Below are 26,876 nucleotides of genomic sequence, written 5' to 3'. Positions count from 1 at the left end.
ACTTCAAATACCTGGAGTATTCTTTGAGACCTGGAGCTCACCCACATCTGTGAAAAACAGGGTCACATCTGCTTACCTTGGGAGACTTGACAATTTCCCACCAGGGACATTTCCAGCATCTTAAGGGTCAAAGAAAGCACTTTGTTCCAGTCCTAACCCAAACTCCAACACATGGATTCTTGCTGCCTTCTGTTTTAACATAGGTGATCTCCAACGTTCACTCTTCAGATAACACCATGGATATGAGAAAGTAAACTTATTCCCAATGAGCACTTTAAAAAAAAAAATGTCACAAGCAATCCTTTATAGGAATGTTTATGAGAATCCCATGGGTAAAACTGGATTTTTATTTATTTTTTTATTGAGGTACCGTTGACTTACAATGTTGTATTAGTTTCTGGTGTAGAGCAAAGTAATTCAGTTTATATATATGTGTGTGTGTGTGTGTCTGTATATACACACATATATTCTTTTTCATATTATTTTCCATTATGATTTATTATAGGAAACTGAATATAGGTCCCTATGCTATGTAGTAAGAACTTGTTGTTCATCTATTTTACATATATAGTTTGTATCTGTTAATCCCAAACTCCTATTTTATCCCTCCCCCATTCCCTTTTGACAACCATAAGTTTGTTTTCTATTTCTGTGAGTCTGTTTCTGTTTTTTAAGTAAGTCCATTTGTATCATATTTCAGATCCCACACATAAGTGACATCATATGATGTCTGTCTGTCTCAGTCTGCTTATTTCACTTAGAATGATCATCTCTAGGACCACCCATGTTGCTGCGAATGGATGATTTCATTCTGTTATGGCTAAGTAGTATTCCCTAATCAACAAGTATATTAATGTCAGCCTCAGTCTTTAGAAAAAGACATATATCAGTGGTTCTCAACACTGATCCCCTGTGTCCACCCATTTAATCCACAAATACCGGTGCCCACTGCACACTGCTCTGTGCCAGACGCTGGGACGGGACTGCAAACAGAACACAGTCCCGGTCTTCACTAGCTTGTGGTTCGGTGGGAAGACCAAGACCAGTTGGAAGGAGCATCACTGAGAAACACAGCACGCCCTGGCAGTGTCTCATGGGGAAGCACAGGGGCTTCTGTTTGCAGAAAAAATGACAATGAAGCTGAGACCTAAGATGGGGTGAGTCTAAGTCAGGGTGGGGTGTCCCAGGAGGAGGGAATTCATGTACTAGAGCCCTGAGGCCAGAAGGAGCTGAGAGAGGGGCCTGTTTGGCTGAAGGATGTGGAGTAAGAGGAAAGCGGGGACAGAGGGGAAGGGAAGGGTTCAGGCTCCAAAAGTGTCAACAGACGTAGGATTCCTGACAAATTCCTGTGTCGAGTAGATTGTCTAAACCCATCTTCTCTTTACACAGGGCATGTAAAGATGGTTTAGGATAAACACAAGCATCTGACTTGATGGGGATCATAAAGACAAGGGCTACTTGGCCAGACTCAGACCTCCTTTGGAGGCAAGTGTTCCAGCAGTTGCTGCTCTAAGATCTGAATCACCAGGGCCAGTGGAACCACTGCTGGGCGTGCACACACACACACACACACACACACACACAATCGTCAGCAGGTGACCAGGCAGGACTGCACAGCGGAACCACTGCTGGGCGTGCACACACGTGCACACACACACACGAGAATCGTCAGTAGGTGACCAGGCAGGACTGTCCTATAGATGATCATACGTGCATCACACAAGTAACAAAGTTGTACTCACCCATAAACTCTCAATTTAGAAAGAAAACCATTTCTATTACCTTCAAAACTAAATAGAGAACAAGGGTTCCTTAAAAAGTAACTGCATTAAGTGAGGCCTAGAGAGGCCTTCGAACAGCCAACTGTCTTTGTTTCTACCTCGTACTTGTTCACAGGGTTACTAAATCTATGGTGAGATTTCATTACTGTATAGATAGGGATTTCTCAATCAACCGCTGGGGATTAAGCTACATCTTCCGAGATGGCACACACGTGGAAGGCATTTTAATCTTGGGAGCGAGCAGCACCTTTGGTGAAGTGAGTCCCTGGAGAAGCAGGGATGTTGAAAGTGTGTTTCTAAGCTTGAAAGAGCACAAGAGATGTGCAGGTAAAAGGTCAGAGCAGTGCTGGAGAGGCCAAGTGAAATGGCTCTGAAAACTGTAGGGCAAATGGTAGGTTTAAACAAGAGCGCACAGAATCTGTCCAAGCGCGTCTATTTTCCTTTAAGAAAAGGTGAGCAGAGGCAAGCAGAGTGATTTTGTTGTGAAAAGGCTTTCTCAGCTCTAATTACTCCCGATAGCTGTAATTTACAAGTTCTTGGTGGATAGAAATCACCAAGATTCACACATTTTCAGACCAACAGCTGCCACCATTAGTGAGCAAATCGCCAAGTCTTCTGGGCGGTGGCAGCCCGCTACCCGTGGCAGTTGGGTGACAAACCCGGAGTGCAAGGAGACCAGCACACCAAGCGGCCCCTGGGATCCCTGCTCCCTGTAGGGCTGCTGACTGCAAGGCAAGCCGTCCAGAGACAAAAAATTGCAACCACCACCACCACCATCAATTTTCAACCTTCCCACAGAGCACAGAGCGATACATACCGTGCAAAAAAGAATGCCTGTTCTGGAATGCATGAAATCTTGAAACACTGCTGTTCTTTCCTGCAAAAACAAGAAAAAATAGGGTCTTTATAACTCAGCTCAATGACAGCTAGGTGGTGGGCTTAGATTCTTACGAGTCTCCCAACTTCCTACTACTGTAACCACTTCTAGGCACTGAAAGGTTTTGCCAAGGAAGAGGAAGAAGTGGATTCTTCATATCATCTAACAAGACCCTGTTCCTACAGCACTAGGCTTCTTCCAGACATAGGCAAATAATGGAGGGCAGCACATTTCACTAAGATAACACAGGGAGAGGGGCACAGCCTCCAGAGACGGCCAGCACTAACAGTAGGGGTGCCAAAGGTAAGTGCCTGCCCTTGCGGGTCCCAACTCAGAATTTATTCTAACACCTTTTCTACAGGTGGTCTGGAGGATGAAGAGCAACCAACCTTTCCTACAGAGCAATTTTTTAAAAAAATTTATTTTAAAAAAGATTGTAAACTTGTTAAGAACTGTATGTCTTACCTGGAGAAAAATATTTCAAGTCAAAGAAGAAAATGAAATCATCCCACCTCTCAAAACAAACCACACACCTGGCAACATCATGAGGCTCCCTCTGAGGGCTGCTACTGAGGGCCCCCAGGTACCAGAGCCGGCCTGAACGTGCCTGAACCGCACAGAAACCTGAGGAGCAGGCCCTGCCACCACCCGCCGTGCCAGGGGGAGAAACTGAGGCATAAGGGGCTAAGGAACTCGCCCAAGGCATGTGCAACCACTGTTGGTAAAGGGCTGAACAGGTTTCTGAACCCTGGGAGTTCATGGCTTCTCTGTGGAGTCAAAACCAAAAAAGTTCCTAAGAGCCTATGAAACACCTTAAAGGCAGGACATGCTGTATGCAGACGTGGAGCAAGGAATCCAACGACCAGACCCCTGAGGGTTCAGCACGGCCATCAGGCGACAGCTCTTTCAACAGCAGCCCCTCTGATGCTCGTGAAGCGTTGAGTCGGCCACTCTGAGACCACACAGAGATCACGTGGAGCGGTGGGCAGGTGGGCAGGGTAACAGGGTAACCATCACATCAGGAAGATGTGATGGGCCGGTTTTAGCTTAGGCCTCAGGACAAGACACTTCACTTGTGTTTAGAAAACGAAATGCAGAGACCCTCCCTTCGACCTCCTACCCATCTCACAGGGAGGGTGTGATGGCTAAACACCTAACAAACAGGACAACACAAGTAAAATACTAGCAATTATTAAATGATGAAAAAATTACTTTTTCTGAAAGAGAAACAACAACAAGGATGGCCCCTGACATGTACTGAGCACTCAGTCTGCGCTAACTCAGTGAACTGCCACAACTCCAGAAGTCTGTACTACTGTTCGCTCCACTTTAGAGGCCTGGACGCTGAGCACAGAGAGGTTAGATGCTTCCCTGAGGTCACACAGCCAGTGAGCAGCAGGCAGGCCCAGAACACAGGCAGCCTGCCCCAGCGCACACAGCTGTAAACGCCCTGCTACCCTGTGAGGCGCGCTGTCTGAAACACCCTAACTGCAGGGTCTTCTGCTGACCTCTGCAAGTCCCTTGATCCTCCTGAGCCCACATTCAGCTTCTTCTTTACCCTCACACCTTCTTCTCTGCAGGATGGCTCTGGAGAAAGGAGACCTAGAGGACTAGTAAACCGAGTTAAAAAACCAACCATAAATGGCATTACATTATGAAATCAACAAACTCAACTGAATTGGGGAAGCTGGGGGTAAAACTCAAGGGTTTACAAAACTCATTAAGCCTGGAATGTTCAGGACATTTGGCATAGTCTTGGGTTAAGAAACTGTGTCCTTGAGTGACCTTGAGTAACTTCATTTTTCTCAGCCTCCATTCCCTTAATTACTAAAACAAAAAAAGCAATAGCAAAAAGAAGGGCTGGACTTGATGCCTTCTCTGACTCTAAAAATGCTCTGACTTTTTTAAGGTGGCTCTAATCAAACCATCACTCTCTTTCGGGCTCTCTTTAGAGCTCTCTCGTTTCCTCAGCTGCCTGGTAACCTCTCCTCTAGGACAAGCTGGCTCCCTCTTCCAAGCCCTGTCTGTCCTTCCTGCCACGTTCCGGTGAGCTCACCTCCTCCTACATCCTGCTGCACTCCCTGAACGGCTGGCCTGGCGACCAGCAGTGGAATGAGAGTGAACGCAGCTAAGTACCTAAGTACCCAAGATGAAGAGAATGTTTCACTCTCCTTCCTGCTCAAAAATACTCGCCACGCGGAGCCCCCGCAGCCCCTGGTGCCCCGTCCTCTCCCAGCCCGAGTGCTCCGAGCGAAAGCTCTGCATCTTGTTGACAATGACAGCAGTCACGCTCAGCAGTACCATATGGGAGCCACAATTTAGCTCCATTAATGCTCTTAATTTGAAGACATCAAGCCCTAATTACACACTGGGTACTAAAAAGGCAAAAGCCTTCCCTGGTGCCAGCTACTTAGTGGTGCTCTGTTGCCTTAACAGCTGGCTGGGGCATAGTCCGGCCAAGCCGGCCCGCGCGCTCTCTCAGGTGGAAGAGACCCGCTCCCGGGGCAGAAGTGAACGGGAACGAGGGGCTCCACGTCCGCCCCCACCGGGCGCACAGCTGTGTCACCTGCTGTGGCCTCCAGTGGGCCGCCCACTTTAGCCATGCCCTCCCCTGGCCCAGCAGGCTCCCAGTCCGGGGAGGCCAGGGCTGACCTCTTGGTCCAGGGCACTGTGCAGCCGCAGGAACTTTAACGGTGTGGAGGTGGACGGCAAACGCTCCGGGGCCAGGGCCCCCGAGCCGCTCAGCAGGGTCTCGAGGAAGAGGGTGTAGTGGAACTCCACCAGCTCGCAACTTGAGAAGAAAACGATCACCTTCTGGTCTCTCTCAAACTGCACGGACACAAAGGGGGAAAAACACCACCACACATTTTTAAGATCAGGTGACGCTAAAATGAATCTCTCTGTAAAACATGCAGGCAGGCTGGCCCCGAACTGGAAAGGTGACAGATGGCTTTGAATTATTTTTAAAAACAACACTGGCCTGCCACGCTATTAATACAAAGAATGCAGGACAGGAAAATGACATAGCTGCCACCTCAAACGGGCCTCCCGCATCTGAGAAAAACAAATACGCTTCAGAGCAAAGCTGCACGTGAGCTCGGCCTCCCTCACTCACTCAGGGCTTGCCCAGGCACAGCCCTCCCCGTGGAGACCCCGAGATCACGGTCAGTCTAGAAGCTGCACCCTCAAGCCCTTCCACCTACTATTTCTCCATATACCAGAGAAAGTTATCATGTGAATCCAGTAAATACACAAATAGGATGAGCCTCTAAACACATGCACACAGGCCCATGTAACTGGCTCACATCCAGCACGCTTCAACCACGTGACATTTCCGGTGTCAGCCTAGGACTGGTCTATGAGGCGGATCTCAAGTTGAATACACTGACCCCTGGGTCCTTACTGCAATTCTAGAACCACTGACTGAGAAGATCTCTGCTAAGACCTGCACTCGCCACCACAGTGAAGCTGGGAAACTTCCATGTGCATCTCAGCTCACTGCCCTCCATGCCTGACATAAACAACACTGTAGTCCTTTCAGGATCAGGTCAGGCCCAGCCCTCAGACCTACCTTGCACTTTTGCAGGATGAAGGCCGCCAGACAGACGAGTCTCAGCTTGCTGGGGACCACCACCACATGCTGCTCGAGACCGGCTGGGATGGCGAAGCCGTCCAGCTCATCAGTTGCCTGTGGAGGAGAAGCTTCGAGAAAAGCTTCACTCTCTGGGCTCGACAGGTCGTGGCTTTCATCCAGGACAGAGATGCTGACAGGGTCGTGTAAACTGATGTCAGCTAGCCGAGCTACACCTTGGAGAGAAAGCGAGAAAGACAGAACAGCTGACAGGCATGTGCTGTACAACCGGTCACGTCCGCATATCCCCAACGCGACACATCCAGGCTTACTAAGAAAACCCTGATGTGGAGCCAAAATGCTAACGCTGATCTGCCCCACTGTCAGTCTCCCGGGGACCCACTGATTTCTTCCCAGGGCCTAAAAACCCATATACACCACCAATGTTTCTGAACTCTGACCTGTGGAAGACCACTGCAACAGATGTCTGCCCATCACTCCCCAGAAAGGCTTTGGTGGTCAAGTAAATGATGGAAATCCTGATAGAAAGGTTTCCTGGGATTCTTTCCTGGGGCTTCCCGGGTTTACAGGCCTTGTCAGGACCTTGACTTGTGTGACTGTGCCCATGAACCTCCTAGAGGCGGCGGTAATATGCGACATTTCCCCCACTCTTTGAGCACAGAATCCCTTTTTCATGGATTCTCTCTTATGGTCACTGTTAGTTAGAACACACCCTGAGAACTGCTGGTGGGGCAGGTGGATGGTGTCTGGTACACGTGCACTGGCTGGTAAACCAAGTGAAACAGGAACACGAGAGCTGAAGCGCCGTGCAGTGATCTGTGTGCAGGGGATCCTGGTAGAGGCTCGGTGTTCCCATCTACGAGCGCGCTAAGAAGCCCCATCTCACGAGGATGGAAAGACAGAAATGAGCTCACGGAATGCATTTTTTAGGTTTAATAAAAAAAGAGACCTAAAAGTCCCAGCTGGGCTTCCCTGGTGGCTCAGTGGTAAAGAAACCGCCTGCCAATGAAGGAGATATGGGTTCAGTCTCTGGGTTGGGAAGATCTCCTGGAGAAGGAAATGGCAACCCACTCCAGTATTCTTGCCAGGAAAATCCCAAGGACAGAGGAGCCTGATGGGCTACAGTTCACAGGGTCGCCAAGAGTCAGACACGACTGAGCAACTAAACAACAACACAGTGTCTTTAGGAGAAATGCAGGATGATGATAATTAGAAATGTGCTGGCAGAGAGGTCACCTCCTTCAGGACAGGAGCCCTGCCCTGAGCGGGCAGCACCCGCCATCACAACCTCTTGAGACTACCAGCCTCCTCCTACCTCCACATCGATGTTGAGTGCCAGCAGCCTCTCCCTTCCGTGGGGGTGCTGGACTTGGGACCTGCTCTTTCTCCTTCTCCCCAGACGCCAGGGACCAGAGAGTCAGGATGGCGGGGAGAGGAGGCCGGGCACGCAGGACATGTGCTTTGGAGAGCAGTCCTCTCAGGATGCCTTCCTCCTTGCCTCCCCAGCCCCCACCTTGAGGCCGAGAAGCAAGGCAGGCAGACAACTGAGGGCCAGCTCACGTCTAGCCCCTCCTCTTCAACGAGAACACAGTGTGTTTCTTTTCATCTCACCTTCCGTGAGCGTCGCCGACAGCAAGACGTTCTGTCGTTCCTGGCACTCGGCATTCACAGCGTTGAGGATCACCGTGAGGTCCTTTTCAAAACCCAAATCCAAGATTCTGTGGTTTCAAGGAAGGAGTTTTAATCTCCATGCATACATGGAATGCCATAGGGCTCCAGAAGTTTCAGTGAAGACCCAGAAACAGCCCTTTCCCTTCACCTCTCATGTTTCCCGGAAGGGCTCACCTGTCTGCTTCATCCAGAATCAGCCAACGGATCTGACGGAAATGGATGCTCTTGGTGGATTTTATATGATCCACAAGGCGCCCAGGAGTGGAGATAAGGATATTTATTCCTTTTCGGAGCCTGTTTAAAAGTATACATCACAACAGAAAGTAAATCTGACAGAGCCGCATCAACAGAAGACACAGCGAAACGGTGAAGGAAGACAGATTCAGGGCCAGAGCCAAGGTGCCACAGTTTGAGTCATGACAAACATAACAACAAGCAGATACAAAGATGTATTTAAGTTCTGATTTTTCTCTGTAGTTTCTCTATCTTGCAGAAAATAACTGTAATTGCTGAAATTCTATTAAAATCATAAAACCTTAAGTCTCAGATGAATCTTTACTCTATGACCCAATGCCCTTTATCTGACCCACAGATGCTTTCTGGAACACTCCAGGCTGTCACCTCGCCTGTGCCAGGGAACCCCTTAGTGAAGGAGTCACCCCCTGAAATGTGCTCTGATGGCTGGGGAGTTTCTTACGCTGAACCCTTGTTGGAACCTCCATGCGATGTGCCCCGCCTTGCCCCACAGACTAGGTGGAACAAATTTAACTTCTTACTCCCCAGACATCCTTTATCCCACGAGCCCACAGTAATAAAAGTGTACAGTTTTCAGCTGAGTACATTTTTCAGCTGCCCTTGTCATTAAGTGGACACATGCCTATGTTCTAGCAGTAAGATAGGTGGAAAAAGGAAACATGCAAATCCTATCAGTACCTTTAGAAGGAGGAGGTATGGCAGGAAGCTAGATATAATGGCTGGAGCTCCAACAACTATCTAACACTATGAGGAAAGCTTGAAAACAGAAGCCTCTCTTAACGGCACAAAAAAACAGAATGAGCCAGGGGTCCTCACGCTGGTGCACACACCATGTCAGCCAGCTTCTTAAATGTGAAAGAAAAAGAAAAAAAACTTCCATATTCAACAGCACCGTTGCTGTTATTTACAGTGGAATGGAATCTCATCCTAGCCAATATTTGAAAGTTTCACGTTTAGTATCTACTCCTTGGTTACACATCACACACAGGATTGGACATAACTACTAAGCATGAGGCTACAATAAAATAAAAACGTCTTCAAGAGAATGCAGACAACTTGGGATGTACTTCTTGCAATAATTTTCTACTGACACCCATGACCAATTCTAACACAGAATTACAAATAAATGTATTTGGGTATAAAAAGCAAGATGTAAAGCATCATGTAGGTTTATAATCTTGTTTTTGTAAAATCAAACAACAAATTCCCAAACTCCCAACGTCACAAAATGTCTAAGGGGATGTATCCTTAGGAAGGGGGACCATGGATGTTGGGGGATGGGAGGGGTTGAGGGTGCGAGTTAAGAAGGTAAAGAGCTGTCATTGATCACATCAAAAGGGAGCCACCGGTAGGCTCATCAATATTTAAAACAAATAGCACTGTTTAGAACGACCCCTAACGGGGACTCAAGTGTCCATACATCCTGGGACTAGGAACCACCGTCTGGGACAAGGCTCTCCCCAGGCTGAGAAGGGCTAGAGTCTTACAGAAGAGGAAGACAGGGCAGATTGAAAAAGGAAAACAAACAAAACTCTCCCTACCTGGCCTTTTCTGATTTTCTCTTCTCTCCTCCCATTAACACTCCAGGCACAATCCAGGTAAATGGCTACAGAAAGACATCAGACCAAAATCAATGTGAAGCCCAATTTACAGAAAACAGAGCCTAACTGCAAATTCCCGTTGCTTTAGGAAGTTGGGAGGGAGTGCTTCTCAGTGCAGGAGGCAATACTGCGCAGACACAGTTCCAAGGCAATGCCAGGCCCGTGGTTATCAGCGCTAACTTAAATTACAACTATTCAGCTAGCTTCCGACGCCGCAAGAGTATGAGCTTTTTAAATGATTCAAGGAGCTTCTCTGCCTTTCCCCATAGAGCCTGAACTGAAAACACATTTTAGTGAGTCTATTGCCTTTTTTATTTTTTCCTTTTTGGTTAAGATCAAACCCAAATACAATGCTTCCGCATTGCCAACCATGATGAAAGAAAAGGAGAGATCAATTCTCATAATTTGGTGGGCTGGCAAGGTTTGACTCGGAAGCTTTCTCTCTCCTCATTCTGAAACAAACCCTGCTTATAGCCTGCTAAGTTGCTTTCACTGGATCACCGTAAGATTGTACCTGTGAAGCTCTGTAGGTGGCTTGCTAGTGACTACGATGAATGGATTATAGGAATGGAAGTACCAGGAAACACTAGTAAACTCACTAAGCTAGAAATCAGTGATTCATAAGGTTTAGATCAATAAAAACCTACAAACTGTACCTGGGGAGAGCAGAGACAACCAGGGGATGGAGGGACAGTGGAGTGATTCCTAGCTCTTTGAAAATAAAGAAAAGACTGTGGGATCTCTTTCCTCAAAAAGTCGGGGAAAAAAAGACAAAGCTGAACTCGTGGCTTGCCTTACCTTAAGCAGTTTCTGGACAGTATCAAAGCTTTGCAGAGCCAGCTGTAAACATGAAAAAGTGAGAACTGATGAGCAAGATCCCTCCTTTCCTTTTCATTTTTTTTTTTTTCCTTTTCATTTATTTTTAAAAATTTAGGCAGTGTGAAGTGATAAGGATGCAACGTAGGACCTCAAGGTAGGATTAAAAAAAAGTCCTATACACAGAATCTACTTGGGAAATACATCTTGTTCTTAGGCTGATGCTGAAACCTGTCAGTTTGGAGAATCTATTTCTTGGACACACACAAACATAGTGTTCTGTGCTCCCTCTGCTGGCTCAAATTCCCAGAGTACCGTGCAGAGAGGTACAGTCTATGGTGCACAAAGGAAGAAAATGAAGCAGAGTTGACCTGAATCTGGCTCCCTCTGGAAAGAGAGAGAATGTAGTATGTGTGAAGCGGTATGGTGACGCAACAGGCTAGCCTTGGGGTCACTGCTGTGAAGGTGACATGACTATTTCCTAAGGCTATGTCGGGGCAGAGCGGCAGCTAAAGAAGACAGAGATGATCATTTCCCAAGTTTATTAAAAGGGGGCAGAAATAACACAGAAACCAACAAGGCCAGTGGAAACCAGAGAAAGAGAAAATAAATGTAGGTTATAGCCATTAACAACCATCAGCAAAGCCTCTACGTAATCCCTTTATCCAAGGAAGATACAGTTTCCATGTGTTTAGTATTCATGAAGCATCCCAGGGAAGAGCGAGGTTGCCGCTGTAAAAATTTAAATAGCTCCATGCCTGCTCCTTCACTGGATGGAGCTGAGACAGGGCACTGTGGGCTGTACAAAAGGCTGGGCTGAACCCTCCATCGCCGAGATCTGTGCTCTGCAAGGAAGTGATTGGCATTTGATACAGGAAACACGCATCCTGATCTGAAATTGCCTCCGCAGGCAAATAAAATAAATCGGATAGAAGAGATTTCCACCAAGAAGGAAGAAAAATATCAAAAAGCTTAACTTTCAGAAACAAGTAAAAATTAAAAAAAAAAGAAAAGGTTCATTTTTAGGGCCAACCGCTTTTAATTGTTAATTAAGTTGTAAAAGAAAAAAATGTACAAAAATGCAATTATTTTAATTCTTTTTAAAAGAAATCTATAATGTCATTAGTTTTTAGATAACAGAGAAACACTTCTCCACAACCAAAAACTTCTGGTTTCTAAGACTACTCGAATTTTTCTTCTTGTCAGGAACCAGAGGATGGTTCCCTGGCAAAGGGAAGAGTGTGGTGATTGGTGCAGTAGAGAGAAAAATAGTCAAAACATTTGAATTTTATTCAACAATATTGCTGAAAGAACTTGCTTATTAGCACACATCCCGGGACTGCTTACCTCTCTTGTTGGCACTAGTATCAGAGCGTAGGGTCCATCACCACGCTGTTGAACAGAAGAAAAGAATGCCATGAGTTGAATGAACACAGGTCATAGGAATCTGGACAGATATTGGGGGTAGCCACTTGTAAACATCAGAAGCAGTCTTATTAAGGAAAGTGATAAGATGGTCCACTGTGCTTGTATGCTCAGCCATTTAGTCGTGTCCGACTCTCTGCGACCCCGTGGACTGTAGCCCGCCAGGCTCCTCTGTCCCTGGGATTCTCCAGGCAAGAGTAATGGAGTGGGTTGCCATTTCCTTCTCTAGGGGATCTTCCCAACCCAGGGTTCGAACCCAGGTCTCCCTGGGATTCTGTATCATCTGAACCGCCAGGGAAGCCCATTATCATGGAACAATGATCTAGAAGTTCTGACCCATGCAATCAGACAAAGATATATGCATGAATCTGGAAAGTAGGAAGTAAAGTTGTCATTATTAGCAGATGATATTTTATCCTAAAGAAAAAAAAAGCTTAAGAAATCATTTGAAAATCTATTATAGAAAGACAATTCAGTCAACTAGCTGAATGTAAAATTAATATATAAAAATCAGTAACTTTCCAATGCAGAAAGTTAGATGGAACCATGTTTAGAATAGCAAAAAAAAAAAAGAAAAAACCAAACCCCAACATAAAAAACTACACTTCACAAAAATACAATAAAAAATTTTGAATACCTCTGAGGCACATAAAATAAAATTTAAATAAATGATTCTTGGATAAGAAGACTCAATATTATTAAGCTAACCTCCTAAATCAATCCATAAATGTAATGCAATTCTAATAAAAATGCCATGAACATGCATATTTATGCATATATAAAATATTGAGAAAATGTCACAAAAATACATATACATGCATATAAAAAATAAGCTGATTTCAAAGTTCACATGGAAAAACAAATGTGCAAGAATAATCAAGATATTTCTGAACATCAAGTGTTAAAACAACTTAAATACGTAGTAGTTTTTTTAAAAATTGATGCTACCACATAAGATTATAATAGCAAATACAGTCCAGAATTAAATCAAATACATACAAAAAGTCAGGAAATATGGTAAGGGGCAATTTATATCAGCAATGAAAAGATGGACAATTTAAATGCCCTTTTAAAACTAGTCTAGAAAAATAAAGTTGGAGTTAAATTGGCCTTTTTACAGATGACATGATACTCAGAAACTATAAAACATGAAGAATTTTATTACACAAAAAATTTAAAATTTCAGAATGAAAAAGTAATAAAATTGAATCAAATAACATGGGGAAGAATATGCCATACATAAGAGAAAGGACCATTTCTTAGTTTATAAAGGTTTGTAATTGAATTAAAAATAAAAGACCATCAACTCAAACAGAAAAATGGAGAAGGGCATAACAGTTAATTTATGGAAATAATAACTCAAAATATGAGTTTTAAACATGTGAAAAGATGCTCAACTTTACTCCCAAGAGAAATTCAACTTAAAACTATGACACAATATTTTTCCCCTGTCAGATGAGCAAAAATAAAACAGCCAACAGTGTTGATAAAGGCACAGGGACACAGAAACTCTTGTACAGTGTTGGTGGGAATGAAAACTGGTGTACCTCCTTTTAAGATCAATTTTGGTATTATCTACCAAATAAAAATACAAATTCCATTTATAAGAGTTTCTCAAAAAGATTCATAAGTGTGTGTAAAGAAGTTGTTTAATTGCTTTGTAGCAAAATGTTGAATACAAAATAAATTTCATCAATGAGGGAATGACTCAATAATTTATGGTACATACATACAGTGGAATACTAGGCGGCCATAACAAAAAACAAAGCAGGTCAACACAGTAATGATAACAAACCATCCCCCAAACATATTAAGTGAAGAAAAGCAAGGCACAATCATGCACAGCAAGCAACCATTTCTGTATCAAACAAGCAAAAACCTCAGCCAGAGGAGGAGGGGAACTACACATACTCAGATTCACTTTACACGCAAAGAACATCCCTGGGAGGAAAAACAGGAGGCTGGTGATAAGGACCACACTATCCTAAGAGCTGTGCCTTTTGGGCCAAGGGGCAGTAGAACCACTCACTGATCACTGTATGTTCTTTGGTACTCTTCAAGAAAAAATTTTAACATATACATTATATCCATAAATAACAGTAACAATGATAGAAGAAAACAAAGTAATCTGAAAAGGGTCCAGTGGTGCCTTGCACCTCCAAAGCGCTAGGACACATAGGGGAGGAACCAAAACTCTGTTAGGGAACTTCCCTGGTGGTCCAGGGGCTAGGACTTCACCTTCCAATGCAGGGGGTGTGGGTTCAATCCCTGGTCGGGAAACTAAGATCCCACATGCCTCCCAGCTGAAGAACCAAAAGAGAAAACAGAAGCAATATTGTAACAAATTCAATAGGCTTTAAAAAAATGGTCCACATCAAAAAAAAAAAAAAAAAACAAAACACATTAGTGTAGAAGCTAAGCACAGATTTAGTGGCAAATTAAATTACAAGGATGGTTTTCATGTTTTGCATAGGAAATATTTACCCACAAGGAGAAAAAGATTTGGAATTCAAACTAGAGGTGTCTGTACTCGACATCTTTGCAAGAAGCTGAAGCCCGGGCGGGGAATGGTAAACATGTTAGTACAACGGTATCAACACCGCAGCGTTAGAGATTCTGACATTTCAAAAGGTGTTACTACACAGAGAAGAAGAAAGAACAATCAGTTCCTCGCAGGGCAGAAGTGAGTGAGGAAGGATGGATAGGATGTTTAAAAAAAAAAAAAAATGAGAGCCCAAGGAGCTGAAAGTGTGGAAACACAGAAAATTGGTCCGTTCTCATCCCATCACTACAGTAATTGAAGACTCTGCTGGGTGCCTTGAATTCGTTGCTCCCTCCAGACAGGTTTTTAACAGGCCAGATACATTTACATTGAACCACAAGGGCCTATACTGAATGTTACTTGAAATAAATTTGGGCTTGGAAAACCATTTCTACAGTATATTCCCATCTTTAATAGAACGAGCTGTTATTGATATTAAAAAAATAGTTGAGTAATAAAAGCAATGACATACACGGCCGGTTAAGGCTCTGAATATAAGCAATTCAGAACACTGCCCTTCATACAAGTCCACGTTGCTGACGACGAGGACACTCAGCAGGCAGGCACTGTCGCCAGGATCGGGGAGGCAGGGCTCCACTCTCCCGGTCCAACGCCTCCCTCAATCCTGGCAGCCCCAGGACACAGGCTCCCCGTGATCCCCCCCGGGGCATACAGGGATGGAAAGATGCGCTCAACATCTCACTCAGGCCCAGGTTCTGAGCAGAGCCCCAGGCTGTCCACTCTAGGAACACAACTGCATCTCTGCTGTCCTTAGTTCACAGGTCCAGGAAATGAGTCAGCTGCGCTGGAACTGTGGGGCCCACGCCAGCTCAGATATACGCCCAAACCCTGCAACTTTCCAAGAAAGAAAAAACCCTCCACTGTCTACAGACATTCTCTTGGAGTATCTAAAGGACTGAGACTTCAGATACTGACCTAATTAATTCATATTTCTTCTCTAATCTGTACCAGGTACAATGCGAAAGCCCCTTGTATGAACCCCCTCACTGCAAAGTACCCAGTGGAAGCAAACACCAGTCATCCACAGGAAACAGAATTCTCACTCATCCACCTCAGAGAAAGCCAGTATTAGTTTGAAAAGTATCTTTCTCATCTCTGAGTGTGCATGCACATATGTATGTGCATACACACGATCACTAGTTATGAACCTGGACTCTCATTATACATACTGCTTTATATCCTCCCTTTTTTAACATGGCAAGAATGCCTATCAAGTCCACGAATAGGAACTGAAGAAAATATCACTTTCACTTGAATGATTGTGTAGGATTTGTTTTATTGACTTAAAATCATCTAAATAAAGTTTAAATAAATTTGAACATGTTCATTCTGAAATAATTTTGGGCTTACACAAAACTACACAAATAGTTCAAAGAACTCCCTTACCCCCCCCCTCGTCCCAGCTTCCTTATATGACTTTGATTCTCAAAATCATTATGTTAAGATCTTATGGAAAAATCTGAACAACCTTTGGGCCAACCTGATACACTGGAAATTAACACTGATTCAACATCATCAGTTAATCTGATTTTCTAACACGCCTTTTCCCAGACTCGGATCCAATTCAGAGCCACATGGCACTCAGCTGTCGTGTGTTTTTTGTCTCTTTTACCCTGGGGTAGAGCTTTAGTACATCTTTGTCTTCTGTGACCTCAATACTTTTGAAGAGTACTGGCTGGTTGCTGTGTAGAATGTCTTTTGACTTGGCTTTATGTGATGTTTGTGATCAAATTAGAGTTGTGCATTTTTGGCAAGAAAACCAGAGAAGGACTTCCTTTGTGGCTCAGTGGTAAAGAATCCACCTGCCAGTGCAGGAGACACAGGCTCAATCCCTGGTCCTGGAAGATCCTCCCTGCCACGGAGCACCTAAGCCCATGGAGCACAAATACGGAGCCCGCGCTCCAGAGCCCGGGAGCTGCCACTCCGGAAGCCCTCACAGTGCACCTGGAGAGCAGCCCCGCCCGCTGCAGCTAGAGAAAAGCCTGTGGAGCAGTGAAGACCCAGCACAACCAAAAACAAACAACAAAACATATGAAAATTAAAATATATATACAGACATATATATAATGAAAGGAAACCAGGGAAGTACTATTTCATCCCTCATACCCCTAGCAAGAGACGTGAGGTCAACACAACCCAGCACTGGTGAGGTCCCCTGTGATCACGTGGTTGAGGTGGTGACAGCCAGGCTCCCCACCATAAAGGTATCATTTTTTCCTCTATTTCCTGGAAAGATAACTTCAGTGTGTAAATATCCCATTTTCATCACACTTTCATCCACTCACTCTCGCATTTCCAAAGATTCCTGCCAGAAGCACTATCACCGTGGCATTTGCCACATGATGATGTCCTATATGAATTCACTGGAACTCTACTGTAAGGAAGGGCTTCCCCTTGTCCCATCTGTTTAGCCAATAATTCATTTGTGTCAGTTTGGACTCAGGGTATTTGTTTTAGACTGTGGACCGGAACCCAACACTATCGTTATTTGTCACTGCAATAACAGGAAGGCTAGACAAACATCCAATCTGGCGTGCCCAAACCAAGGAAAAAAGTGACCAACCAGCTCTTCTTATCTTCTTGTGAACTACTCCACTTCCTATTTCTATTCTCACCATTTCCTCTCAACTCAGAATAACCAGGGTGTATTCGTGAGATTCCAGGTTGGGTTCTGAGATGATACTGATGCCCACGGAATACGGAAGTCACATGGCCTCCTCAGGATCCGTGCCAAGGAACCTAGTTCTGGCCCTGCTGGCCCAGGTGCTAAGTGTGCTTCACAACTAAAGAAGAGGTCTGAGAAAATGCGAAATACAAGGCGGCCCAACTGTCACACTCACTAATGAGGTGCTTATTTTCACTTCTACTATTCATGCCAAGTCCCTGTTTTTAATACAATGCTGTTTCCGGTGAGAAGAGCTTGGCCTCTGGAGCCACAGAGAATGGAGGTGGAAATGCAACTTCAGGCTCACTCCTCGAATGGCCTTAGGGTGGTATTTAACTTCTTGTCTCCTTGTTTTTTTTTTCAAATTGAGGTAACAGTAATTTCTTCCTATTTAGTGCGATTAGGGCGGTTAGCAAGCCAATTAGATAACGTGAGCAAAGCATTCAGCACCATGTCTGACACATGAGTAGCATCTTACAAATGTTCCCTAGTAGACCTGCTAGAATGACTGTTACAGTTGTTTATTATTTGTTCTATTTTTTATTCTATCCCCCACTCTGGGCACAATCTTTGATGCAACATGCTTACATAGTAAATGAATTAAACAGAGGTAGGAAAACAAAGCTAAGTGGAAAGATTTTACTGCTTTGGTTCAGTTTGATGGTTTCATATGCACCATGAACAATAACAGAAAAAATGCACTTTATTTTGTTTTTTGGCCTTGTTGAGCACCTTGCAGGAAGATCTCCAACTAGGGACTGAACCCAGGCCCCCGGAAGTGAAACTCCAAGTCCGAACCACTGGACCACCAGGGAACTCCCAGAAAGACAGCCTTCCTACTCACCTGTATTTTGGATTGCATTGCTTGAAGAGACTGGACCACAGGGATGCAATAGGCAAGAGTTTTACCTTTTAAAAGAGGACAAGAGGAATTAAAACCAGAGTCTGAGGACATCAGAAAACCAAAGATAGTAAAGGAAACTGGCGCTGCCCTGAAGTCTGGGGATAGGAAAAGTGCACTCACAATCAGGGGAAAACGGAAGTCATCTGTCTCACAACTCCTAGCTCTGCTCTGTGAATGCAGTGCTTCTAATAAACCTGCAGCTTCGCTCCTTTAACGTCTAACAAGGGAGACAATGATACGTTCCCCAAGTCTCACAGAAGCTCAGCTCAGTGAATATCCCTAGGAACTAGAGAAACTCCCCTCCCTGGGGTTACCCTCAACCTCTCAAAGGAGCTTCTGAGGGCAGAAGTGTCCTCTGTGGAGTGTTCACGGTCAGGAGCCAGTTGGAAGCCCAGAGCAGGCCTCCAGAAACCAAGGACAAACCACGGATGGCAAACCTTGGGCTTCCGCCCACCTGGACAGTGGCTGAGCAGGGGAGGAAAGGACAGCTGACCTGCTCTTACAGGCACAAGAGGTCAGAAAAGCTATTCCAGACTGTTCTGGAACAAAACCAGTGTTCCGTGATTGAGCACAACAACTGGCATCTGATCAGTGTGTGCTCATGGCAAGAGTGTTTTAACACCAGAAAAAAATATTCATTGCCACTGGAGTGAAGATGGACGGCTCTGGCCATAGATGGTGGGACCAGGTGGAGACCTGGGAGGGGCGCTGAGAAATGACTGCGGAACCTGACTCCTTTCTGATCATTCCTGATCGTGGTCCCACTGATCAACCCTTTCCTTTCAGGGCTCTGATCAGAAGCAAGCACGGCCTCCCCTCCCTCTACCAAACAAAGCAGCCACCACCATCAACAGACAGTTCACACGACCGTGGAGGAAGGGCAGAAATCAAGTGACGACTGACCTGAGCCCGTCTGGGATCGCACGAGGGCATCTCTGCCTTCCAGCAACACGGGGATGCTCTGCTTCTGAACGCTTGGGCAGCCCGGAAGAAAGAGCACATGCTTACCTATGATGTACTACCCACCCAGGTTTATAGGCAGAGACACAAGATCCACAGAATGCAACTGCCCCCGGCTCTATGTCACCTTGGAGATCACCTGAACAGTCATGGGAAGGACTGAGAAGCCCTTGATGGTTAGAAGGGCAAAACCCTAGTTAAATTTTTGGAACTTCTGGGGCTGAAAAAGTTTAGGCAACCCAGAGTTTGGCTGGTATACTATACTAACTAAAAAGAAAAACGTGACAGGCGTGATGACAAGCTGGAGCCACCACAAAGCACATCATATACTCTTCTCTTCTGAACCAGGGAATATGAAGCAATAAGACGTTATGGAAAGATTCCCAAGCAGAAGAGGGAAAGCGGGGCTCGTGAGCCCCGAAGACAGCCAGGGATTGCTGCCCATTCTCTAGAAAACTAAATACGACTGCCACGGACAAGGTAAGATGTATGTCCAGGTGTGTATTCACAAACAAACAACTAAAATGACAAGGTCTTACTGCATAGTATAGGGAACTATATTCAATGTCCTGTGATAAACTACAATGGAAAAGAACATGAAAAAAAATACATATATATAATTGAATCACTCTGCTGTAACAGCAGAAATTAAGACATTATAAACAAACTATACTTCAATAAAATGAAAAAAAAAAAACCTGAAAGGATATGGAAACCACATTTGATTGCTAAAACTGAACAAAACAGTAACAAAGGGGCTCATTTTTTCTTTGATACTTTTACTAACAGCTACTTCTAAGTGAAAGGTAACATTTAAAGGTCCATAAGCACACACACTCAAAGGGGAGGGGGATATCATTTTTGCTCCATACCTCTCACTACTCCATTTCCATTTTCCAGGAGTTGTCACTAACATTTAAAATCTTTTTTCGGCATCCCATTACATCCAACCAAGTATTTACTCCTATCTTGTAGCTGACTCTACTTCTTACTACTAAGAAATTACAAGATAAATTCTATATTTTAGACAAATTATTTTTAGGCAGCATGGACCACAGTGGCAGCCCATGCAGACCACTCTGGACGAGAGACCTCTTAACAGTTCAGAGCTGAGGGTGGCAGGGATGGAGACCCAGTCCCATGTACTGCGTGGGGAAGCCGAGTGGTTACGAAGCCCTCAGGGGTTAATAATCTGGCATTGCTCTCTAATGCCAAGACATGAGTTTGCTGTCCTCCAGGGACAATTCAGATTTCATTTGCTTATACCCACTTAAATCCTGAGAAAATCAAGAGACCCAGAACTCTTACCTGGTCATACTAGACATATTTAAGACTGTATTTATTGTGGAAATCTAAGAGAAAAGACAAAAAAATAAATAAATACTTCCCTTTATCTAGTTTTTTTTGGTATAAATACATTTAATGCAAATAAAGATGCAAAGAAAGGGAAAATACTGGGGTAAAAACTGATGATCACAATCCAATCAAGTTCCTCCAAACCAATGGTTCTCAACTGGGAGTGGTTCTGTGCACTGCCTCCCTGCCAGCCTGCCCAGGACGTGTGGCAACATCTGGAGAAACTGTTGGTTGTTACAACTCAGGGGCGGGGATGCTCCTGGCATCGCATGAGCACAGGACCTGCCAAACGTCCTACAACACGCGAGGCAGCCCGAGACTCAGAGGCCTCGTCTCCAGTGCGCACAGTACCCGGGCTTGGAAAGCCACTGCACTCTGCGCTGAGAACGCGAGCACAGGAAACCTGCCCCAACGAAGAAGCAGGTAAGCCATGACTGTGTGAGCCAAGAAAATCTGGACTTCCTAAAAGTGAATGTATTTTTCTCGCCTTACTCATAAACACGATGGAACACTCATTCATGGTGGTTTGGTTTTTTTTTAAGTGTCCATGTTCAAAAAGACCCTTCTTCCTTCAGTTCTTTATAAGTCCCTTAACAGCGAGGTGACAGCTCATCACCCTCTCCTAGGCTCACTGTGACACTGGCCACCCAATGTCTTGGTGCCATGTTTATCCAGGAATTATAAGGCGGCCTTCAAGTCAGATAAGTGGAGTCCCAGTCCTAAAGTGAGTTAGGTGAGCAAAAAACAGAAAAGGGGGGTGGGGGTGAGGACAGTGAACAGATTCCTAAGCTCATATAACTGTCCTGGAAAAGCGTCTTATCGATCTGAGTTTAGCTGGGTAACCTGGAACAGATACAACCCTTTTTTTATTTTTTTCTTCCTAGAACTGTCACTTCACAGACATTCTGAATGAACAAACAGATCCCCAAAATCGAGACACCCAGAAAACAAGGAGGGATACTTACAAGATGTGGGTGGAGATCCAGGGCTTGAAAAGCATCTGAAGTGAACACCTCTTCTTGAACCTGCTTTACTACAGGTCTGCAAATAATGAACAAGATGCAGACATCAGTTCCAAGAGACAAAGAAAAAGGCAGAAGACACTTAATTCCTTTCATTCTCGTAGGGTGTCTACCCCTGGACATACCTGGGGAGTTCTGGAATCTCAGGGTTGTTTTTAAACAGCGATGAAGTCTTAATGCCCAGCTTCCGTTCCTGGTTTCCATCACTCGCACCGGCTGAAGACTTCTTGGGAGAAAACGTTTTCTGTGCCTTCCCCTTCAAGGTCCTGCGAGTTTCCTTCGTGGCAGTTTTCTTGGCCGGGAGAAATGAGGCTTTGCTCCTCCGTTTCGCTGGGGGAGCCTCGCTGGACGCTTGGCATTTTCTTTTGGTGGCCGCTGCTTGCTGCGTTGTTCCCAAAAGGAAAGAGCGACAAGAGATGCGTCAGTCCATGAAGACAGACCTCAGAGTGAAGCCTGACTGCCCACAGAATTGCATCTCTCCCTGCAGAGATCATTACTCCCCATATGTCAAGCAACAGTTTAGGGTCTGCAATCAGATTCTTTAACTTGGCCCTTTTTACCCCAAAAGGGAAAAAAAAAAAACAACCCCACAAATCTAAGCTGATCCATCTACCAGACCTTACCAATCGTCTTAACCTCCACTTCCACCAAGATCATCAAGGGAGAGACATATTTCAGGCTGAATGTTAACAACTGGAGTCTGTTTGCAGGGAAAGGAGGATCCACCTAGTGAAGTGTGCAGCTAAGGTGATCCAAATCCCTAGGAATCCATTTACACGGCAAGCACGGGGAAGAGGAGCGATGAATCTTTCCTCTCTCCACCAACAAAGCCCATCGGTTACTGCACGTGCCCAGGAAGCGGAAATCTTCATTACCGCCTCGCCTGAGCGCTTGGATGGCTGTCATTCTCTGCCCTCATGCTGCTCCCCCAGATTCAGGGGGTTTGGAGACGATTCCTCCTCCCAGCTTCCATTCCAAATGAGAATTCTGCTCCATCCATCACCTCCATTGCAATTATTTCCAACGCTCTTCGCCTTTCCATTCCCCATCTGATCACCGATCACAGGCTACAACACGAGATATTTTCTTGCCTGTTGCTTCTTATTTCCATAACATGAATGTTGTTAAATGCATGATGTCCAAACTTCCCCTAGGAGAAGAATATCCAATTCCTCTATTTTCCTTGACCTTCTCTTCCCATTTACATTACACATGAATATACAAACATCCCTTGAGTAGCTGGGGCTTATTATTCTGGAGTTCTGATTTCTCTTGGAATATGCTATCTTCCTCTTGGCTTGAGATCATGACTTCTGTGTGCAGACATCAGTTTGCTTTAGCCGTGACTGTCAGCTTCTGACTAACCTGGCATTAACAACAGTTCTCTGTTTCTGGCAACCTTAAGGGCACCTATAGCTAGGCAATTCAATATATATAACTTCAAATATTTGGTATTAATATTTAGCATTGGTATTAACATTTAGTATTGATAATCTGCTTCATTTTACAAATGTCACAAATTTATTTTTACAAAATCCCCAATTTTCAGACTAAAAAGAGATGAAGTCAAGAATCAGGTCTCATTTGCAAGATGGGATGAAATGTGCATATCTTGCCTGGTTTATAGAATCACAGGCTCTTGAAGCACAAAAAGGCCAAAAGGCCTCTCCCGCTGCACTTGTGTGGACCTCCCATCCTAGGAACCCTGCCAGGCGGCCCTGCGGCTCCTGCCTGCACCTCCTCCTACTGTTTTCCACCCCAAGAGGCAGCCCATTCTGTTCCTGACCAAATTCCAGGGGTCAGGAAGTTCTTTCTGACATTCAGGCAAAACGTGTTTCCTGGAAGATCCAAGTCCTAGTCTGCAGTTTGTTCTCCGCACCAACTCTTGTATACAACACTCCTTTGTTCACCACAGAATTCCATTTTTTTTTTTCTCCTTCTTTGGACTTAATATCCCAAACAGGACACAAACTTTTGACCCCTTATCATCCTAGTCATTCTTTATTCCCCTGTCAACGTCTCTCTAAGTGTTTCAAGTTAAACACACTATCAGGCGGGCTTTCCATTGCACTCAGGCTAAAATCCAGAATGTGTGACCTGAGCTATGAAGAATCTGCCTTTGCCCATCTCACCAGCCTCAGCTTTACTCTCTGCCATCCTGGTATTCCTTAAATTCTGAGGATGTTCTGAGCTCCTTCTCTCCTCAGGGCCTTTGCACGTGCTACTCCCAAACCCATGTCCCCACCCTACCCTCCTGTACTCATTCCTCAAATCCAGGCTCACCTGCTGCATCCTCAGAGGAGCCATTCCAGACTTTCTGCCTCCACCTAGCAAACCAGGGTCCCTGTCCTTGGCTCTCCTGGCGCCCTTCTCCTTTGTAGCACTCAGTGAAACAGTAAAGACAGGGTGTCATTCGCTGCGTGATGTCTGTCTTTCCCATTAGATTGTTATAAATGGACAAGCCTCTGCTGGATAGCACTGCATGCCCTGCACAGGACTGTGTCTGGCACATAGTAAGTGCTCAATAAATACTTGCAGGATGAATGAACAACACGTCATGGAATGACCCTTTTCTGTACTCTGGACACTGTTCTACTTGTCAATTCCCTTGCCCCCAGCATCCACAACATATTCATTAAAAAAACTGACCACTCAGTAGCTGTCAAGTAGCCTGGCTCTAAAGGTACAAAGATCTGACAAGCCCATGAAGAAGTCAGAGACAAGTGGACGAGACAAAAGTGTAAGACTGCAAACCAAACCTGTAGCTGTACTACAGAACAGGTGTGGACAAAGTGTTTTAAGGGCACAAAACAAGAAGACTACCATGGCCCATGGCGAGGGGGAGGGAGGCAAAGATACAGGAATGCTTCATGGGGTGGCAGCTGAGTACGGAGGAGATAAGATATACCTGGATCTTTTTAAAAATATGCAAGTTCTTGAGTCCGCTCCCCCACCTGCCTCATGAGGGGATATGGCAGACAACCTCTAGGGCCCATCCAGCCCTAACAGTCTACATGCCGAGTCTTTGATATTAACAAGCATATTAAATAGTTACTATGCACCAGCCAGTATGCTAAGTACTTACATGAGTGATGTCACTGAGCCATACAGTACTGGTATTACCCCATCTTAAGATAACAACACTAAGGTGGCGATGGGAGGTGACCTGTCCCAGCATCACTGAGGGATCAAGGCTTTGACCAAGCATTGATTCCACAGCCTAGTTACTAACAGTAATGCTGCAACACCATTTAGAAACTGTATCCTGTTTGGTTAGAAAACATCAGGTACAGTTTAATCCCTATTTTGCTCTGCTTCTTTTCTAGAAGGATGTACATCACAATGTTACCCAGAGTTATCTCTGAGTATGGCAATTGTGGGGTTTTTTTTTAATCTACTTTCCAAATTTCCTACAATAAATCTGTGTGTGTATATACATATATATATATACACACACATATACATGTATTTATATGTATATACATATATTTATATATTTCCTACAATAAATCTGTGTGTGTATATATATATATATATATATATATTTTTTTTTTTAAGGAAAAACACTCCGTGTAGTGTTAGAGCATAATTTAAGTTGTCAAGGTCTTTCCAAGTCCAGTACATTAGCTACTCATGCCAAGTTCAAGCTATTAGCAAATTTGGTCAGCATACACAGAATTCTCATTCAAGACAACAAATATGCAGACAAGCCAACACAGACAGAGAGCTGTTAAACAATATTCTTTTGATATAGTGGTTCAAGCAATCATAAAACCAGATATCTTACATTTATTTATTCAACCCACTCAATGAACTTTTAGTAAGTGTTTTCTATGTCTTGCATGTACTTGGTATAAGCACTTTACTGACCTGATGGAGCAATTCTATCACCCAAGATGGAGTCAATATGACTTATAACTTTATACGAAGTCAAAATTACTGTTCTCATATAATAGGTAGGAAAAGTGAGGATCAGGGAGGTGAAGAAATTTCTTCAAGGTCACAGAACCAGCATGTTGCAACGCTGGCATCTAATCCCAGGTCTGTCCTATTATTCCAAATCCCCTGTGCCCAACTGGCTCTTTTGTACTTCCCTCCCCCTTCAGTATAGATGAAGCCACAACATCGCCCAGCCGAAAAGTTTTAACACAAGCCTCTAAATCCTAAACTTGATTACCACGAAAAAAGTCTAGACAATAAACCAGACATTTGCTATGAGCTGATGTGAACTCAAGGAACTTCAGCGGCACTATACTGGTTGAAAGGAACTGAACCGAACTCTGACAAAAAAATTTTCAATGGCATTAAATGATGCGTTTTTGAGAAAACACACACATACGCACACTTTCCTTGGCAGCAAACTGTATCCTTCCGGTCATTAAGACAAGATTTTTCAACAGATTTTCTGTCCCGTATTCCTCCTCTTAGCTAGGAGCTAAGTCAACCCTAAAAACCAATTTTCTGCTCTGGTTTGGGCTAAATTTCAGGCATCTTTGCCTCTCTAACGAAGATATTATATTGATGAGTTGTATTTTTCTTCCCCGCCCCCCACCCCTTCATGGCGCGTCGATGTATATCTCGGTTTCGAACACTCTTCAAAGAAATTTCTAGTCTCCAGTCCTCATTCCCGAAACAAACTGACCCTTAAGAGTAGCTGAGAGAAGATTATAAGACGGGGCTGCTAAGGGACTCAACGCCCCGAGAGTCCGTTTCTAACTTCGGGTGACAAGTCTCTTATCCCCGCCTTCAACTAACAAGCGGCCCCAGCCAGCTCCGCCCGCCTCCGCCCGCTCCGCTCCCGCTCCGAGCGCGTCTGCATGGGTCGTGGCGGCTCTTAAGACACGCGCGGCTCAGCGACTCCTCCGGGAGCTGCCCGATGTCTGACTTTTCCCCACCTCAACTCCGCGAAATTAATTCGAATCCCGACGGAGAAGGCCTGAACGGCAGCTTCTCGGCGCTCGGAGGCCCCACCCCCCCCCCACCCCCCGGGAGCGAACGCATCTGGAAAACCGGATCAGAACTCACCCGCCTCGCGTGGGCCGGGCGGGGTTTGGAGAAGGTTCTGAAGACGGCGGCCCGAGGCTCGGGGACCTGAGGAAGCACTCCGCTGACGGCTGCCATGTCGACAGAGAGGCGCGTCCGGATCTCGCGAAACCCGGAGCGAGGCGCTGCTAGACCCCACGTGGGACGCGCGCGAGGACCCCGCTGTAGCTGTCCCGCCGAGTCCTGCGCGCCCGCGCGCGCTTTCTGAGGTCCCCCGCCCCCCTCACGAAGGGGCCCGCGCCACTAGCGGCCGGAGCCGCGGCGCCCCGGGCCACAAGGCCGTCCCTCGTGGCGCGGCTTGTGCCGGGGGATGGGGGGGATGCCAAGTCACACCGAACCCCAGAG

The 26,876-nt window shown here is 45.2% G+C and overlaps 1 protein-coding gene across 1 annotated transcript in view; it reads right to left on the bottom strand.

Moving 5' to 3' along the window:
- The window catches only part of DDX31 (DEAD-box helicase 31), a 74,558-nt gene extending 47,700 nt beyond the window's left edge, over positions 1 to 26,858 (bottom strand). The window contains exons 1-14 of the mRNA XM_043916525.1: positions 26,514 to 26,858; positions 21,614 to 21,870; positions 21,432 to 21,507; positions 20,419 to 20,462; positions 19,054 to 19,124; positions 18,091 to 18,155; positions 11,941 to 11,985; positions 10,576 to 10,617; positions 9,718 to 9,782; positions 8,096 to 8,215; positions 7,862 to 7,968; positions 6,230 to 6,465; positions 5,311 to 5,487; positions 2,599 to 2,658 (exon numbers count right to left, since the gene is read on the bottom strand). Coding sequence (XP_043772460.1) covers positions 2,599 to 2,658; positions 5,311 to 5,487; positions 6,230 to 6,465; positions 7,862 to 7,968; positions 8,096 to 8,215; positions 9,718 to 9,782; positions 10,576 to 10,617; positions 11,941 to 11,985; positions 18,091 to 18,155; positions 19,054 to 19,124; positions 20,419 to 20,462; positions 21,432 to 21,507; positions 21,614 to 21,870; positions 26,514 to 26,609 — 1,461 coding nt within the window. The 5' untranslated portion in view covers positions 26,610 to 26,858. The remainder of the gene's footprint in view (positions 1 to 2,598; positions 2,659 to 5,310; positions 5,488 to 6,229; positions 6,466 to 7,861; positions 7,969 to 8,095; positions 8,216 to 9,717; positions 9,783 to 10,575; positions 10,618 to 11,940; positions 11,986 to 18,090; positions 18,156 to 19,053; positions 19,125 to 20,418; positions 20,463 to 21,431; positions 21,508 to 21,613; positions 21,871 to 26,513) is intronic.
- Positions 26,859 to 26,876: the final 18 nt, after the last annotated feature.

The sequence above is a fragment of the Cervus elaphus genome, chromosome 11 (assembly GCF_910594005.1).
Source record: "Cervus elaphus chromosome 11, mCerEla1.1, whole genome shotgun sequence".
NCBI classification, from domain to species: Eukaryota; Metazoa; Chordata; class Mammalia; order Artiodactyla; family Cervidae; genus Cervus; species Cervus elaphus.
This window is presented reverse-complemented; position numbering and strand designations above follow the sequence as displayed.